This window comes from Eumetopias jubatus, unplaced genomic scaffold, assembly GCF_037043125.1.
Source record: "Eumetopias jubatus isolate StellerSeaLion01/CBP00866 unplaced genomic scaffold, mEumJub1_p1.0 scaffold_6, whole genome shotgun sequence".
Lineage (NCBI taxonomy): Eukaryota > Metazoa > Chordata > Mammalia > Carnivora > Otariidae > Eumetopias > Eumetopias jubatus.
The window spans coordinates 114,598,821-114,615,439 of record NW_028274812.1 but is presented as its reverse complement, the minus strand read 5'-3'; the positions used below and the strand labels follow the sequence as shown (position 1 = coordinate 114,615,439).

General features: G+C 40.2%; 1 protein-coding gene across 2 annotated transcripts in view; it reads left to right on the top strand.

The window, feature by feature from the left end:
* Nucleotides 1–16,619, top strand: part of ZFAND3 (zinc finger AN1-type containing 3) — a 330,031-nt gene that overhangs the window by 98,474 nt on the left and 214,938 nt on the right. For both annotated transcript variants that reach the window (XM_028120759.2, XM_028120760.2), the window contains exon 2: nt 15,870–15,910. In XM_028120759.2, coding sequence (XP_027976560.1) covers nt 15,870–15,910 — 41 coding nt within the window. The remainder of the gene's footprint in view (nt 1–15,869; nt 15,911–16,619) is intronic.

Genomic DNA, 16,619 nt, shown 5'->3' with positions numbered 1-16,619 from the left:
TTTCAGTGGCAGCTACCTCTTGTAATTATGAGATCACACTTAATACTTAAGCATTAAATTTGTATTTAAAACTGTATTTTACTCCCTTTAAAACTTGTTCGTTGTAATAACCTTGACAAAGCATCCAACACTAGGGTTGCCTCACCTCCTTCCAGACTTAAGTGTTTCTGCCCGGTGATGAACTTCACTGTCTGGCCCTTTCACAGACTCTGACTGCGATAGATGCCCCTGGGAGCTTAAATCCATTGATATGGGCTTCCTTTTTGAAATCCCACATGCCCTTTCCCTGGGCATGACAGCATGCCTGGGTTTTCACTTTTAGGTTTCTTGGGAGCTTTTTCCTTTTTCCCCTGTTGGTATTTAGTATAAAATTATTGGTGCCAGCCTCAAAAGTAAGGATTTAATTGTAAAGCAATTCCTTTTTTTTTTACAGATAATTTTAGGGAAGAAATCCTTGTGTTTGGGTATATATATACCACTATGTGATAGAGGTGGTAGTGTCATTAGTTTCTCTTGTTTAGAAAAATTATTTGGCATTTTTATTTAGTTCTTTGTATTTTTTTTCCTCCTTTCCTGTGTGGGCTTTTACATGTTCTAATTTTTGGCTTTTTACTAGTTTATTTATTTATTTATTTATTTTTAAAAATTTTTTAATTGTTCTGTTAATTACCATACATTACATCATTAGTTTTTGATGTAGTGTTCCATGATTCATTGTTTGTGCATAACACGCAGTGCTCCACGCAGAATGTGCCCTCTTCAATACCCTTCCCCAGGCTAACCCATCCCCCCACCCCCCTCCCCTCTAGAACCCTCAGTTTGTTTTTCAGAGTCCATTGTCTCTCATGGTTCGTCTCCCCCTCCAACTTACTCCCCTTCATTCTTCCCCTCCTGCTATCTTCTTCTTTTTCTTTTTTCTTAACATATGTTGCATTATTAGTTTCAGAAGTACAGATCTGTGATTCAACAGTCTTGCACAATTCACAGCGCTCACCATAGCACATACCCTCCCCAATGCCTATCACCCAGCCACCCCAACCCTCCCACCCCCCACCACTCCAGCAACACTCAAGTTTGTTTCCTGAGATTAAAAATTCCTCATATCAGTGAGGTCATAGGATACATGTCTTTCTCTGATTTGACTTATTTCACTGAGCATAACACCCTCCAGTTCCATCCACGTCGTTGCAAATGGCAAGATCTCATTCCTTTTGATGGCTGCATAATATTCCATTGTGTATATATACCACATCTTTATCCATTCATCTGTCGATGGACATCTTGGCTCTTTCCACAGTTTGGCTATTGTGGACACTGCTGCTATAAACATTGGGGTGCACGTACCCCTTCGGATCCCCACATTTGTATCTTTGGGGTAAATACCCAGTAGTGCAATTGCTGGATCATATAGTAGGTCTATTTTCAACTGTTTGAGGAACCTCCATACTGTTTTCCAGAGGGGTTGCACCAGCTTGCATTCCCACCAACAGTGTAGGAGGGTTCCCCTTTCTCCGCATCCCCGCCAACATCTGTTGTTTCCTGACTTAATTTTAGCCATTCTGACTGGTGTGAGGTGGTATCTCATTGTCGTTTTGATTTGGATTTCCCTGATGCCCAGCGATGTTGAGCACTTTTTCATGTGTCTGTTGGCCATTTGGATGTCTTCTTTGGAGAAATGTCTGTTCATGTCTTCTGCCCATTTCTTGATTGGATTATTTGTTCTTTGGGTGTTGAGTTTGATAAGTTCTTTATAGATTTTGGATACTAGCCCTTTATCTGATATGTCATTTGCAAATATTTTCTCCCATTCTGTCGGTTGTCTTTTGGTTTTGTGGACTGTTTCTTTTGCTGTGCAAAACGTTTTTATCTTGATGAAGTCCCAATAGTTCATTTTTGCCCTTGCTTCCCTTGCCTTTGGCGATGTTTCTAGGAAGAAGCTGCTGCGGCTGAGGTCAAAAAGGTTGCTACCTGTGTTCTCCTTTAGGATTTTGATGGACTCCTGTCTCACATTTAGGTCTTTCAACCATTTGGAGTCTATTTTTGTGTGTGGTGTAAGGAAATGGTCCAGTTTCATTCTTCTGCATGTGGCTGTCCAATTTTCCCAACACCATTTGTGGAAGAGACTGTCTTTTTTCCATTGGACATTCTTTCCTGCTTTGTCAAAGATGAGCTGACCATAGAGTTGAGGGTCCATTTCTGGGCTCTCTGTTCTGTTCCATTGATTTATGTGTCTGTTTTTGTGCCAGTACCATACTGTCTTGATGATGACAGCTTTGTCATAGAGCTGGAAGTCCGAAATTGTGATGCCCCCAGCTTTGCTTTTCTTTTCAGTATTCCTCTGGCTATTTGGGGTCTCTTCTGGTTCCATACAAATTTTAGGATTATTTGTTCCATTTCATTGAAAAAAGTGGATGGTATTTTGATGGGGATTGCATGGAATGTGTAGATTGCTCTAGGTAGCATTGACATCTTCACAATGTTTGTTCTTCCAATCCATGAGCATGGAATGTTTTTCCATTTCTTTGTGTCTTCTTCAATTTCTTTCATGAGTATTTTATAGTTTTCTGAGTACAGATCCTTTGCCTCTTTGGTTAAATTTATTCCTAGGTATCTTATGGTTTTGGGTGCAATTGTAAATGGGATCGACTCCTTGATTTGTCTCTCTTCTGTCTTATTGTTGGTGTATAGGAATGCCACTGATTTCTGTGCATTGATTTTATATCCTGCTACTTTACTGAATTCCTGTATGAGTGCTAGCAGTTTTGGGGTGGAGTCTTTTGGGTTTTCCACATAAAGTATCATCTCATCTGCAAAGAGTGAGAGTTTGACTTCCTCTTTGCTGATTTGGATGCCTTTGATTTCTTTTTGTGTCTGATTGCTGTGGCTAGGACTTCTAATACTATGTTGAATAGCAGTGGTGATAGTGGACATCCCTGCCGCGTTCCTGACCTTAGGGGAAAAGCTCTCAGCTTTTCCCCATTGAGAATGATACTCGCTGTCGGTTTTTCATAGATGGCTTTTATGATATTGAGGTATGTACCCTCTATCCCTATACTCTGAAGAGTTTTGATCAAGAAAGGATGCTTTACTTTGTCAAATGCTTTTTCTGCATCTATCGAGAGGATCATATGATTCTTGTTCTTTCTTTTGTTAATGTATTGTATCACGTTGATTGATTTGCGGATGTTGAACCAGCCTTGCAGCCCAGGGGTAAATCCCACTTGGTCGTGGTGAATAATCCTTTTAATGTACTGTTGGATCCTAGTGGCTAGTATTTTGGTGAGAATATTTGCATCCATGTTCATCAAGGATATTGGTCTGTCATTCTCCTTTTTGATGGGGTCTTTGTCTGGTTTTGGGATCAAGGTAATGCTGGCCTCATAAAATGAGTTTGGAAGTTTTCCTTCCATTTCTATTTTTTGGAACAGTTTCAGGAGAATAGGTATTAAGTTTTCTTTGAATGTCTGATAGAATTCCCCTGGGAAGCCATCTGGCCCTGGGCTTTTGTTTGTTGCGAGATTTTTGATGACTGCTTCAATTTCCTTAGTGGTTATAGGTCTGGTCTGTTCAGGTTTTCTATTTCTTCCTGGTTCAATTTTGGTAGTTGATACATCTCTAGGAATGCACCCATTTCTTCCAGGTTATCTAATTTGCTGGCATAGAGTTGCTCATAATATGTTCTTATAATTGTTTGTATTTCTTTGGTGTTGGTTGGGATCTCTTCTCTTTCATTCATGATTTTGTTGATTTGGGTCATTTCTGTTTTCTTTTTGATCATTCTGGCCAGGGGTTTATCAATCTTGTTAATTCTTTCAAAGAACCAGCTCCTAGTTTCATTGATCTGTTCTACTGTTCTTTTGCTTTCTATTTCATTGATTTCTGCTCTGATATTTATTATTTCTCTTCTCCTGCTGGGTTTAGGCTTTATTTGCTGTTCTTTCGCCAGCTCCTTTAGGTGTAGGGTTAGGTTGTGTATATGAAACCTTTCTTGTTTCTTGAAAAAGGCTTGTATTGCTATATACTTTCCTCTCAGGACTGCCTTTGCTGTATCCCAAAGATTTTGAACAGTTGTGTTTTCATTTTCATTGGTTTCCATGAATTTTTTAAATTCTTCTTTAATTTCCTGGTTGACCCATTTATTCTTTAGTAGGATGCTCTTTCGCCTCCATGTATTTGAGTTCTTTCCGACTTTCCTCTTATGATTGAGTTCTAGTTTCAAAGCATTGTGGTCTGAAAATATGCAGGGAATGATCCCAATCTTTTGGTACCGGTTGAGACCTCATTTGTGACCTAGGATGTGATCTATTCTGGAGAATGTTCCATGGGCACTAGAGAAGAATGTGTATTCCTTTGCTTTGGGATGGAATGTTCTGAATATGTCTGTGAAGTCCATTTGGTCCAGTGTGTCATTTAAAGTTTTTATTTCCTTGTTGATCTTTTGCTTCGATGATATGTCCATTTCAGTCAGGGGGGTGTTAAAGTCCCGCAGTATTACTGTATTGTTGTCAATGTGTTTCTTTGTTTTTGTTATTAATTGCCTTTTATAATTGGCTGCTCCCATGTTCGGGGCATAGATATTTACAATTGTTAGATCTTCTTGTTGGATAGACACTTTAAGTAGGATATAGTGTCCTTCCTCATCTCTTATTACAGTCTTCGTTTTAAAATCTGATTTGTCTGATATAAGGATTGCCACCCCAGCTTTCTTTTGGTGTCCATTAGCATGGTAAATGGTTTTCCACCCCCTCACTTTCAATCTGGGGGTGTCTTTGGGTCTAAAATGAGTCTCTTGCAGACAGCATATGGATGGGTCTTGGTTTTTAATCCAATCTGATAGCCTGTGTCTTTTGATTGGGGCATTTAGCCCATTTACATTCAGGGTAACTATTGAAAGATATGAATTTAGCGCCATTGTATTGCCTGTAAGGTGACTGTGACTGTATATTGTCTGTGTTCCTTTCTGATCTATGCTCCTTTTAGGTTCTCTCTTTGCTTAGAGGACCCCTTTCAGTATTTCTTGTAGGGCTGGTTTCGTGTTTGCAAATTCCTTTAGTTTTTGTTTGTCCTGGAAGCTTGTTATCTCTCCTATTTTCAATGACAGCCTAGCTGGATATAGTATTCTTGGCTGCATATTTTTCTCGTTTAGTGCTCTGAATATATCATGCCAGTCCTTTCTGGCCTGCCAGGTCTCTGTGGATAGGTCTGTTTCTAATCTAATATTTCTACCATTGTCGGTTACATATCTCTTCTCCCGAGTTGCTTTCAGGATTTTCTCTTTGTCTCTTGAGACTCGTAAGTTTTACTATTAGATGTCGGGGTGTTGACCTGTTTTCATTGATTTTGAGAGGGGTTCTCTGTGCCTCCTGGATTTTGATGCCTGTTTCCTTCCCCACATTAGGGAAGTTCTCTGCTATAATTTGCTCCAGTATACCTTCTGCCCCTCTCTCTCTTTCTTCTTCTTCTGGGATCCCACTTATTCTAATGTTGTTTCGTCTTATCGTATCGCTTATCTCTCGAATTCTGCCCTCGTGATGATCCTGTAGTTTTTCTTTTTCTCAGCCTCTTTATTTTCCATCATTTGGTCTTCTGTATCACTGATTCTCTCTTCTGCCTCATTTATCCTAGCAGTTAGTGCCCCCATTTTTGATTTCACCTCATTAATAGCCTTTTTGATTTCAACTTGGTTAGATTTTAGTTCTTTTATTTCTCCAGAAGGGGTTTCTCTAATAACTTCCATGCTTTTTTCAAGCCCAGCTAGTATCTTTAAAGTCATGATTCTGAACTCTAGGTCCGACGTCGTACTAATGTCCATATTGAGTAGGTCCCTGGCTGATGGTACTACCTCTTGTGGTTTTTGCTGAGGTGATTTTTTTCGTCTTGTCATTTTGTCCAGAGGAGAATAGATGAATGAGAGAACAAAATGCTAACAGGTTAACAACGTCCCCAGCAAATATACTCTAAACAAATCTGAAAAGACCTGAAACCAGGGGAAAAGAAAGGGAAGGAAAGAAAAAAGAAAGAAAAAAAGGAAAAAGAAAAAGATAAAAAGAAAAACAGAACAATACAAAAAAAACAGAATATGATCAGATATGATCAGGCTAGTGCATAGATCAGTGCCACACATTAGATTTTGGGCGTATTTTGGTCTGTTAGAAAAAAGTGCCTCCTAAAATTTTAAAGGAAGAAAGACATATATGTACAAAATAAGGGTTGATACAATGAACGGATGGAAGATGAATGTAAAGATGAAAATTATAAAAGATTTTATAAAAGGAATTGATACAATAAGAAGTTTGAAAAAAGAAAGAAGAAGATTTAAAAATAAAAAAAGAAAAAGAGGGCACCTGGGTGGCTCAGTTGGTTAAGCAACTGCCTCCAGCTCAGGTCGTGATCCTGGAGTCCCAGGATCAAGTCCCTTTTCGGGCTTCCTGCTCGGCAGGGAGTCTGCTTCTCCCTCTGACCCTCCCCCCCTCTCATGTGCTCTCTCTCTCACTCTCTCTCTCAAATAAATAAAATCTTAAAAAAAAAAAGAAAAAGAAAAAAGGAGAGAATGTGATCAGGCAGGAGAGTAGAAGAAAGCCATACAGTAGTGATTTAGGGTATATTTTGATCTGTTAGAAGAAACTGTATCTCAAAATTTTAAAGAGAACAACTTATATATATGCCAAAAATAAGGGTAACTACTATGAAGGGATAAAAAATGACTCTAAAAATGAAAAATAAAAAATTTTTTAAAAAGGATTGATGTTGGTTGAAAAAGGGAAAAAGAAAAATTAAAAAAAAAACAGTTAAAAAATTAACTTTGAAAAACTAATGAATCATGGTAAAAAAAAAGCCATGAATTCTATGTGCAGTATTCCCCTAGCGCTGGAGTTCTCCGGTTCTCCTTGATCGCTAAACTTGGTCTTGGCTTGCTGGCTGTTTGTGCTGATCTTCTGGGGGAGGGGCCTGCTGCCGTGGTTCGCAAATGTCTTGGCCGGAGGCGGAACTGCCCCGCCCTTGTCGGTCCGAGCAATCTGCTCGGGTTTGTTCTCAGGAGCTTTTGTTCCCTGCAAGCTCTCGGTACAGCTTTGGAGCACCAGGGTGAAAAGGGTGAAAATGGTGGCCTCCAAATCTCTACCCGGAGGAGCCGAGAACTCGGGGCCCCGCTCCTCAGTGCGCCCACAGAGAAAAGCAGTCACTCCCGTCTCCCTGGTCTCCGGCCACACTTTGTGCTCACCCGGCCTGTGACCGAGCATGTGTATCTCTGGCACCCGACCCCGTGTGGAGTCGCCAAACCCAGCAGATCCCTGTGGTGCGCTCCCGCGCCGCTCCTCCCCGGGGAGGAATGGGAGTCTCCCCAGCTCTGCCGCTTGTTGGGTCCCTGCTGGAGGAGCAGTGGCCCGACTGGGCCGCGGATCCCAGTTTATGGCAACCCGAGCTGAGAGCCCGCGCCTCGGCTCCGTCTCTGCAGCTGGCTTCCCCTCTCCAATACCTGGGAGCTCTGTTGCACTCAGGCACCCCCGGTCTTTCTGTGACCCTGAGGGTCCTGAGACCCCACTGTCCCGCGAGGGTTCCACACCCACACACACACAACCCCCCCCCCCCCCCCCCGCTTAGCCACTGGAGCGACGTCCCTCAGCGGAGCCGGCTTCTGAAAGGTCCGATTTTGTGCTCCGCGGCTCTATCACTTGCCAGAAGCGGCCGACGGAGGCCCCCTCCCCCGCCGTCTTCCTCCCGAATATCGCCTCGGATTCACTTCTCCGCACGTCCTACCTTCCAGTAAGTGGTCGCTTCTCTGTTCAGAGAGTTGTTGCTACTCTCTTCTTGGTCTCCTGTTGAGTTCGTAGGTGTTCAGAATGGTTTGATCGCTATTCAGCTGAATTCCTGAGACCAGACGAAATCCAGGTCTCCTACTCCTCTGCCATCTTGCTCTGCCCCCCCCCCCTTTTTACTAGTTTATTGATGACCATGGCTCATCTTGTTTTAATTGTTAGATAGTGCTAGACTGAGATCTTAGTAATGTGTACAGGGACACAGATGATAAGGTGACTTGTTTTACATCTATATATCTTTTAGTTGTGGGGACTTCAAAAACCTAAAACTAGAGGTGTGTGTTGTGTTCTTGCTGTCCTTGAATTTGGTATAAAATGTTAAGACACTGTTTGTTACAGTACCCCACCTGGAATCTAAGTTGTTAAATTGAAATTATCTTTTAAAGTAGTAAGACCCATGTTGCTACATTCAATTTTTTTTTGGCATGTGTTGGTACATTCTAGAAACTAGTCCCCTTATTAAGAACTCCATCTTTTCCTTTGTAATATTCCCTTAGAAAGAAAACTTTGCAGACATTGAATGATTTAGAGTGATGTGTAACAGTTCAGACAGGCTGAATGCACTGTTGAAAGCCTCCTTTGTCATTGCCAGCTAGGATGTCATCTATTTTAACTGGCCTTTTTCTTGTTTGCCTGGGGTGAGCAAAGAGTGAAGATTTAGTAGAGCTGTTTCTTGCTTCCTAGCTGTTGTAGGAAGTTAGACTTTCTGGCTGTAAGTGTATGAGGTGGCACACAGATTGTTACTAGTCTTTAATCATCTAATCTTCTAGGCAACTGGAATGATTTTTAGAATGGAGGAGGCATTGTGATTTGATTTTTCCTTCTCTTCCTTCACCTCCCTCTCCTTCCCTTGCCTCCCCAGTGTCTCTTACTCTCTCCTCTCTTCCTTCTCCTTCCTTTATGTTATTAAAGAAGATTGAGCTAGGACATGTGACTAGTTGGTTTTTACAGATGAGTTTTCTTCATTAAGAACGAAACCCCATTGGGGCACCTGGCTGGTTCATTTGGTGGAGCGTGTGACTCTTGCTCTTAGGGTCATGAGTTTGAGGCCCATGTTGGGTGTAGAGATTACTTAAAAAAAAAAAAAAAAGCTTAGGGGCGCCTCGGTGGCTCAGTTGTTAAGTGTCTGCCTTCAGCTTGGGTCATGATCCCCGGGTCCTGGGATTGAGCCCCACATCGGACTCCCTGCTTGGTGGAAAGGCTGCTTCTCCCTCTGCCTCTCCCCCTGCTTGTGTTCCCTCTCTCAGTGTGTCTCTCTCTGTCAAATAAATAAAATCTTAAAAAAAAAAAAAAAAGAGGAAACCTCTTTGTAGTCTAAATTCTTTTAGTTTTATTGATCCTTGCCTAACTTAGAGAAGTTTAGGGACCATAGTACTGGAAGGGCTTTGACTGGTACTGTTGTTTTACTTTTGTGTCTTAAATATTTTTGTATCTCAGTTTTTTCCTCATTTTTGGACCAAAAAAAGTATTGTTGAGGAACATTGATATGGTGCTGTGTTTTTCTTATTTCCATATTTATATTAAAAATATTTTGTGGGGGGAACCTGGCATGTGTGTGTTTTCCTGGGTGGGAAGAGATAGTAGTGTTTTACGGATGTAAAGAAAATATTATAAGTAAAATGTTTCTAGAATTTTCAGAAATCAGGAATATTAATTCCCCCAGATGAATTAGTTGGAAGTTAATTTATCCTTCATTAAAAAAATTAATATCCTTCAAAATTGGGAAATTTTTATTTCAGAAGAAAACAAATGATTAAAGTAAGATAACCATTTCTCCCATCAAGCAAAGATTTGAAAGTAATAATACTTAATGTTGGTAAGAGTTTATTGGGAAAACTTACCCAAATCATACTTTTTCATCTAGTAATTCTCCTCAGAATCAATCTTAATGAAAGTTGTTCAAAGATTTATGTCTTAAAATGGTCATTATAGGAATATTTATAATAGAAAAAATCTGGGGCAAAGATTGAACATCTAACAGCGAGTGACTAGATATATTATGTACTAGACTGTTATAGAGGAACAAACATGTTTTTCAAGAATACTTAAATATTCTTGGGAAATATTAAGTAAATATAAAATGAAAAATTTACATATTTTTACTAAACTTTTAAAAATGAAATATGTGATCTGTGCAAAAGAAAATATGTAATGTATATATGTCATAAAGCACAATGCACACTTGTGAACATACTACACAACTTTACCAACACTGTTAAATATAATAAATTCTTAACTATGTGTATCTATTCACAGGATAAGAAGGAATTATTTCAGAATATTAACAGTTCTCATTTTGGGGGGTTGGATTATCAGTGATTTTTGGTTTTCGCTTAAATGCTTATGTTCTTTTTCTAAATTCTGTACAGGGTTATGTGTTCTCAAAACTAGAAAATATCATTAAACATTATTCATTGAAAGGAGAGAAAAATTTAAGCTGGTTTCTTTCCAACTCCATTTCATTGGAAAGAAACTTCTGGAAGTGTCTGCCATGTGTTATCTCCTCAGTGACAGGTCATGACTGGGTACACAGGATGGCATTATCTACCAGTTGTAGGTAATACAGTACGATAGAGTTCCTGAGAAATGACAGGTTGGCAGTTACGGGAATTGTGGATGCCCTTTCTTCCAGATGGTGTTTGAACGACTTTTACAAAACACATTTTTGAAATCTACTTAGGTTTTTATGTTTTATACCTTTAGGAGAAAGGGATTCATTTCTCCATTTAACAAATATTGGGTGCCTATTAAGTACCAAAGAAGAGTGACCAAGAGGGTCATTTGCTAAAAGAAAACAGGAAGAGGGACTGATTTAATTTGGATGGTCAAGGTAAAGCCTACTGAGGGGGTTTCAACCAGGACCTGAGTGACAAGAAAGAGCTATTCTTTTTTTTTTTTTTAAGATTTTATTTATTCGAGAGAGAGAGAATGAGAGACAGAGAGCACGAGAGAGAAGAGGGTCAGAGGGAGAAGCAGACCCCCCCACTGAGCAGGGAGCCCGATGCGGGACTCTATCCTGGGACTCCAGGATCATGACCTGAGCCGAAGGCAGTCGCTTAGCCAACTGAGCCACCCAGGCGCCCAAGAAAGAGCTATTCTTACTGTGATGTAAGGGTAGAGGAAACAGCATGGGCAAGAGCTCTGCAGCACATTCTAGGAAAAGAAAAAAGGCCAGTGTGGTTGGAATGTAGTAAATGAGGGGAGCAAAATGGTAAGAAAGAAGAGGGGAGGTAGGCAGAGTGAGACCATGAGGGAACTTCATGGTTTTGGAAAGATGTTTGAATTTTGTATTAAATGCAATAGGAAATTGTTGGATGGCATTAAGCAAGAAATAAAAATAACTTATTTTTTATTATTTTTAAAAGAGCAAGTGAGAGAGTGAGCATGAGCAGGGGGAAGGGCAGAGGCAGAGAGAGAGGGAGAAGCTGGGTCCCATGCTGAGCAGGGAGCCCAGATGCAGGGCTCGATCCCAGGATCATGACCCAAGCCGAAGGCAGACGCTTAACCGACTGAGCCACCCAGGCACCCCAGCACGATCTAATTTAGTTTTAAAAGATTCCTCATTGCTTTGTGGAAAATCATGATAAGTGGTCAAGAGTGGGAAAGGGGAGACCAGTAAAAAGTCATTTACAGTGGCCCAAGTGTGAGGTAACGGTGGCCAGAGTGGAAGCATTGACAAAGGAGAGTAGATAGATTTGAGGTCTGTTTGGAATTAGATGCATTGGATTTTGCTGAGTATTGTGTATGAGAGACTATAGGAAAGAGAGAGATCAAAGTTGGTTTCTAGGATTTTGACTTAAGCAACTGGAAAGAAGGTGTTACCATTTATAAAGGTGGACAAGATGCATCAGGCACGTTTGGGAGTATTGTAAGTTCCAGTTTGAAATGTTGACTCTGAGCTGCATATTGAGTTGTCAAATAGGCAGTTAAATATGTGAGTTTGGAGCAAGTTGAAGAGGTTTGGGATGAGGGTGAATATTTATGAGTCTTTAGTGTATAGATACAATATTTAAAGCCAGGGAGAGGCGGAGGTAATGAGGACTGAGCCCTGGGATTTCCAGATAAAGGTCTTGACTGTGGAGGAAGAACCAGCAAAGGTGGCCAAAAGAGAGCAGTTAGGTGAGAAAAACTAGGGTTGGGAGGTAAATTTGATCTAGAATCTGAACAAGAAGAAGACAAAGTAAAGAGAGTTTTAAGAGGGATGCATCTGGATGAATGCAGTTGAGTGGGGGAGGGAGTGAGAGGAGATCAGAGACCCAACTCTTGTGTATTTGTTTTGTGAGGCTGCTGTAACAAATTTCCACAAATTGGATGACTTAAAACAACAGAGATTTATGCTTTTAAAGTTCTGGAGGCTGGAAGTCCAAAATTTGGTAGGGCTGCCTTCTCTCTGTGGGGTTCTAGGGGGAGAATCCATTCCTTGCTTCTTCTGACTTCTGCTAGCTGTCCCAGCATTCCCGGGTTTGGACCACATTCCTACAGTCCTTACCTCCGTTTTGATATCACCTTCTTTTCTGTGCATCTCTCCAAACTCTCTGTGCCCTTTCTCAGAAACACTTGTGGTATCATTTAGGCTCCCCTGGATAATACAGGGTAAACTCAAAATCTTTAATTTGTCTGCAAAGACCTTGTTTTCCAGATAAGATAAATTCCAGGGATTAACAAATTCCAGGGATTAGGATTTTGATCTCTTTGGATGGCCATTATTCAAGCTACTAGTCCTTGGTTTTAGAAACATGGTAGCCTTTGGAGATCTCTATAAGAGCAGTTTCTTTGGAGCAGTGGAACATAGGAGAATCCTATTTACCTTTCATGTTTGCTGTCACATAGAGAACTCTATTGTCTGTTTCAAGACTGCAAGACTCCTTTCTATGGGCAATCAGTAGTTGTATGCCCGTGGTTAGCTTCAAGTTTTACATGTTGAACATGAGAAAGGAGAGAAGATCTCAGAAGCATCTGCCAGTTCTTTCAAGTTGTGTTACTGAACTGTGTGATCCAAGTTGGCATTACCAGTGGCCATTATTTCTGTAGCCAAAAGCTGGCTTATTTTAGATTTCATACATCTCTGTTTTGATTAATAATATCAGTAGCTGTATTATTTTTTTCATAACCTGATGGATAAGCACATTGCTGGGAAATTCCTATTCAGAAAGTGGAATGGATGTCAGTAAGATTTAGGTATAGTGGGTATTTTAAATTATCTGAAGGGAGAAAAGGGGATGCAGAGAAAAAGCCTATTTTGCCATTTTTTTTCTTACCAGCTTTGTGAAACACAGATGGTAAAACTGCACACTTGGTGCTGAACTGCCCTCATTGGTTCTCTGATGCTTTGCATAATTCCTGCTGGACAATGGGAAGCATCAGAAGTGATAACAAGTTACCTGTTGCTCTCTGTGCTACTGCATGGACAAAAGATAGGGACCACATCTGGAAGAGGCTTGCTTTCCCGGGGTGGGGGGTATTTCTAGTAACAAGGAAATTCCTTCATCCTCAGTTCTCTTTCAGTTGGAACTGAAATAACTGGCAGCCTGAGGTTGCTTCCCTGTGTGTATATATATTTGGAGGGGAGGGCAGGTATTGGGCTTCCTCCTGATGAAAGGCTTTGCTTTCTCAGGGAGCTTACTTGATTACCGTACATTAAATCTGTACTTATGGGACCATTTTCCTAAATTACTAGAGTGCTGACTCAGGATTTATGTGTACCCTTCAGCTTCTGTATTGGGGGCAGAGGCCCTACTATAGCATGGGGGAAAGAACACAGGTTTTGGAGTTAGCAGACCAGGTTCATCCACTTACTTGCTGTGTAATCTTTGACAAATTATGTACCCCCTGGAAGCTTTCCTCATTTGGTAAAATGGGGTTGAAGGCATCTGGTATGCTTACCACATACTAGCCATGTAATAAAAGTTAGATTCCACTATTACAATAACATCTTTTCGTCTCTTTATTAATTTTTATTCATATATTGATACTCAGAATTTCCTTACTGCCTTTGATGTCTTTGTATTAAGCAGAATCCTTAAAGAGATTCACCTGTTAACATAGCATCTCTTTTGGGGAAAGAGAAGCAGTGGGCCCCCACCTCCTATTCCCCTCCCCAATTTTGTCACTATGACAGTTATTTGCCATTAGGTCTTGGGTTCCAGTACATTGGAAAACAACCATAGCCATCAGGGAATACTCCTGAGGGAGGCTTTCATTAATTGTAGAATTTACTAGGGAGAGCAGAAGAAAGTTGGCTTATTCTATATAGGAGCACCTCTGGGCAAAGACAAGGAGGGGAGTTGCTGAGGAATGAGGCTATAAATAGGTCAGCTTATCTAACACAGAGTATTCTAGGAGGTTTGGGGAAGAAAGCTCTAGGATTGAGTCCACTTGGGAGAGGATCAGGAAGGGAAACAGCAATGAGAAGAACTTAATAGAAAAGTTATTGATTGCCCACCATGTTGTGCCTGGGCTGCTTTGTAGTGCAAGGTGCTGTGTTATGCTGTGAACACAGGATGGCCTTTGCCTACTGGGTATTTACCCCTAAGATACAAATGTAGTGTTCTGAAGGGGCAAGTGCACCCCAGTGTTTATAGCAGCAATGTCCACAATAGCCAAACCATGGGAAGAGCCATGATGTCCATCAACAGATGAATGGATAAAGAAGATGTGTGTGTGTATACACACACACACAGACACACACACACACTGGAATATTATGCAGCCATCAAAAAGAATGAAATCTTGCCATTTGCAACAACATGGATGGAACTAGAGGGTGTTATGCTAAGTGAAATAAGTCAGAGAAAGACAAATATCATGTGATCTCACTGATATGAGGAATTTGAGAAACAAGACAGAGGATCATAGGGGGAGGGAGGGGAAAATGAAACAAGATGAAAACAGAGAGGGAAACAAACCATAAGAGACTCTTAATCTCAGGAAACAAACTGAGGATTGCTGGAGTGGTGGGGGGTGGGAGAGATGGGGTGGCTGGGTGATGGACACTGGGGAGGGTATGTGCTATGGTGAGTGCTGTGAATTGTGTAAGACTGATGAATCACAGACCTGTACCTCTGAAACAAATAATACATTATATGTTAATAATAATAATAACAATAATAATAAAAGGATGGTCTTTGGCCAAGGTCATGCATTTCCACTGCAGTTCCCCAGCTCTGTGACCTTGGGCGAACTGCTTGCCTGTCAAATGGAGATAAGACTGCCCTTGATTTCCTAAGATCCCTCAATTTAATAACACCTAGGAGGAGGTGGTAGGAACATTTCCTCATTAATTTAGTCATCATTTGTAACCAATCATATGATGTTACCTGGTTGTAGAAATTTTAATGTGATTTTTTTTTTAAAGTGCATTTTAGAAGCAAAGCAATATGGTAATACCCATCTCACGGATAGTGGGAAGATTAATAAGATAATGTATGTTAAGTGCCCATCAAAGTTAGTATTCAGTGAACTGTAGCTATTATTAACAGATGAAAAGACATGAAAAATAATTTGGGAACCTCTGAAGAAAGAATTTTAAACAACAGGGTCATGATGTGACCAGGATCTGAAAATAGGACTAGAGTGAAGTGAAAGAAGATGAGATAAAAATTCAAATAACGTTATGGAGATACATGAGTGTGTATCTGAGTAGAAAGTTTTACTCCTTTACAGACAAAATTTTCATTGTCTGTAGTGATTGTGGTATATGTTCCAGTGTGAACAGAGGGAGTGTGGTAATCTTGTGGGACAGAATGACTCCTGTGTCATCTTCTGGGCATGTTAGAGTAATTCTGAACTTCCTGCTACATTATATCTGAATTTGCTAATCACAAAAAGTAAACCATTTGTTAACATACTGATAACAAAGTGTGTGTTTGTTTTTTGTTGTTTTGTTTTCATTTCCTTGTGGGAGAGGGTGGCTGATTAGGGACTTAGCCCTAGTTAATTAGTTCAGTTGCCTGGCTAGGAGATTCTTACTTACATTTCAAACATCTTTATGTTTTCATTAGAGTAATACTGAATTTTTAGCTCTTCTTTCTTTTTTTTCTTTTTTTTTTGCCCCAGGTCCAGCAAGACTATGAACCTCTGTTCCAAATGCTTTGCTGGTAAGTGCAGAAAAGGGTTTTTTATTTATTTTATTTTTTTCTTCTTTTGATTGTTTTTAAGACGATCTAAATTATTTGGCCTTCCTTTGTGTTTATGCATGGGGTTTTGTTTTCTTTGCTTGTGTGTGAAAGTAGTTTCTCCTTACCAAGATGCTTCATATATTTGCCTAGGACTATTGAAACAGCCTTCCCTGAGTGAAATGAAATGGTCTGTGTACTTGCACCCAACAAACTTTACATAGTGTACAGTTGTGGGGATATAGTGGAACTGTAAAAACTTGTGTTGTAATAGGGTAATAACATTCATCTCTGATCTTGACTTGAAATATTAGTAGTGAATATTGTTTTTACCAGTGAGAATACAAGAGAAAGGATATTTTCATGGAGGAGTCAGGAAGGAGAATCATGTTGAATTAGCTCTAGAATCCAGTCCCTTATTGAAATCACCTTGGGTAAATCACATAATCTCTTTGGACCTTAGAGTCATCATTTATAACATGAAGTGCTTGGGCTTGATGTTTGCCAAGGGCCTTTTCCAGCCCCCAACTGCTGATTGGTTGACTCCTTAAATTATGACTCCTTCATGAACTTAAACCTTCATTTTTTAAAAAGAATTTTATGTCTAATGATTTCATATAAAATAACTAAGTCTTTACTGAGATATGTTTAACCTTCCTTTTCTGTTCATTTTGTCAAAAATAAAGCTGGA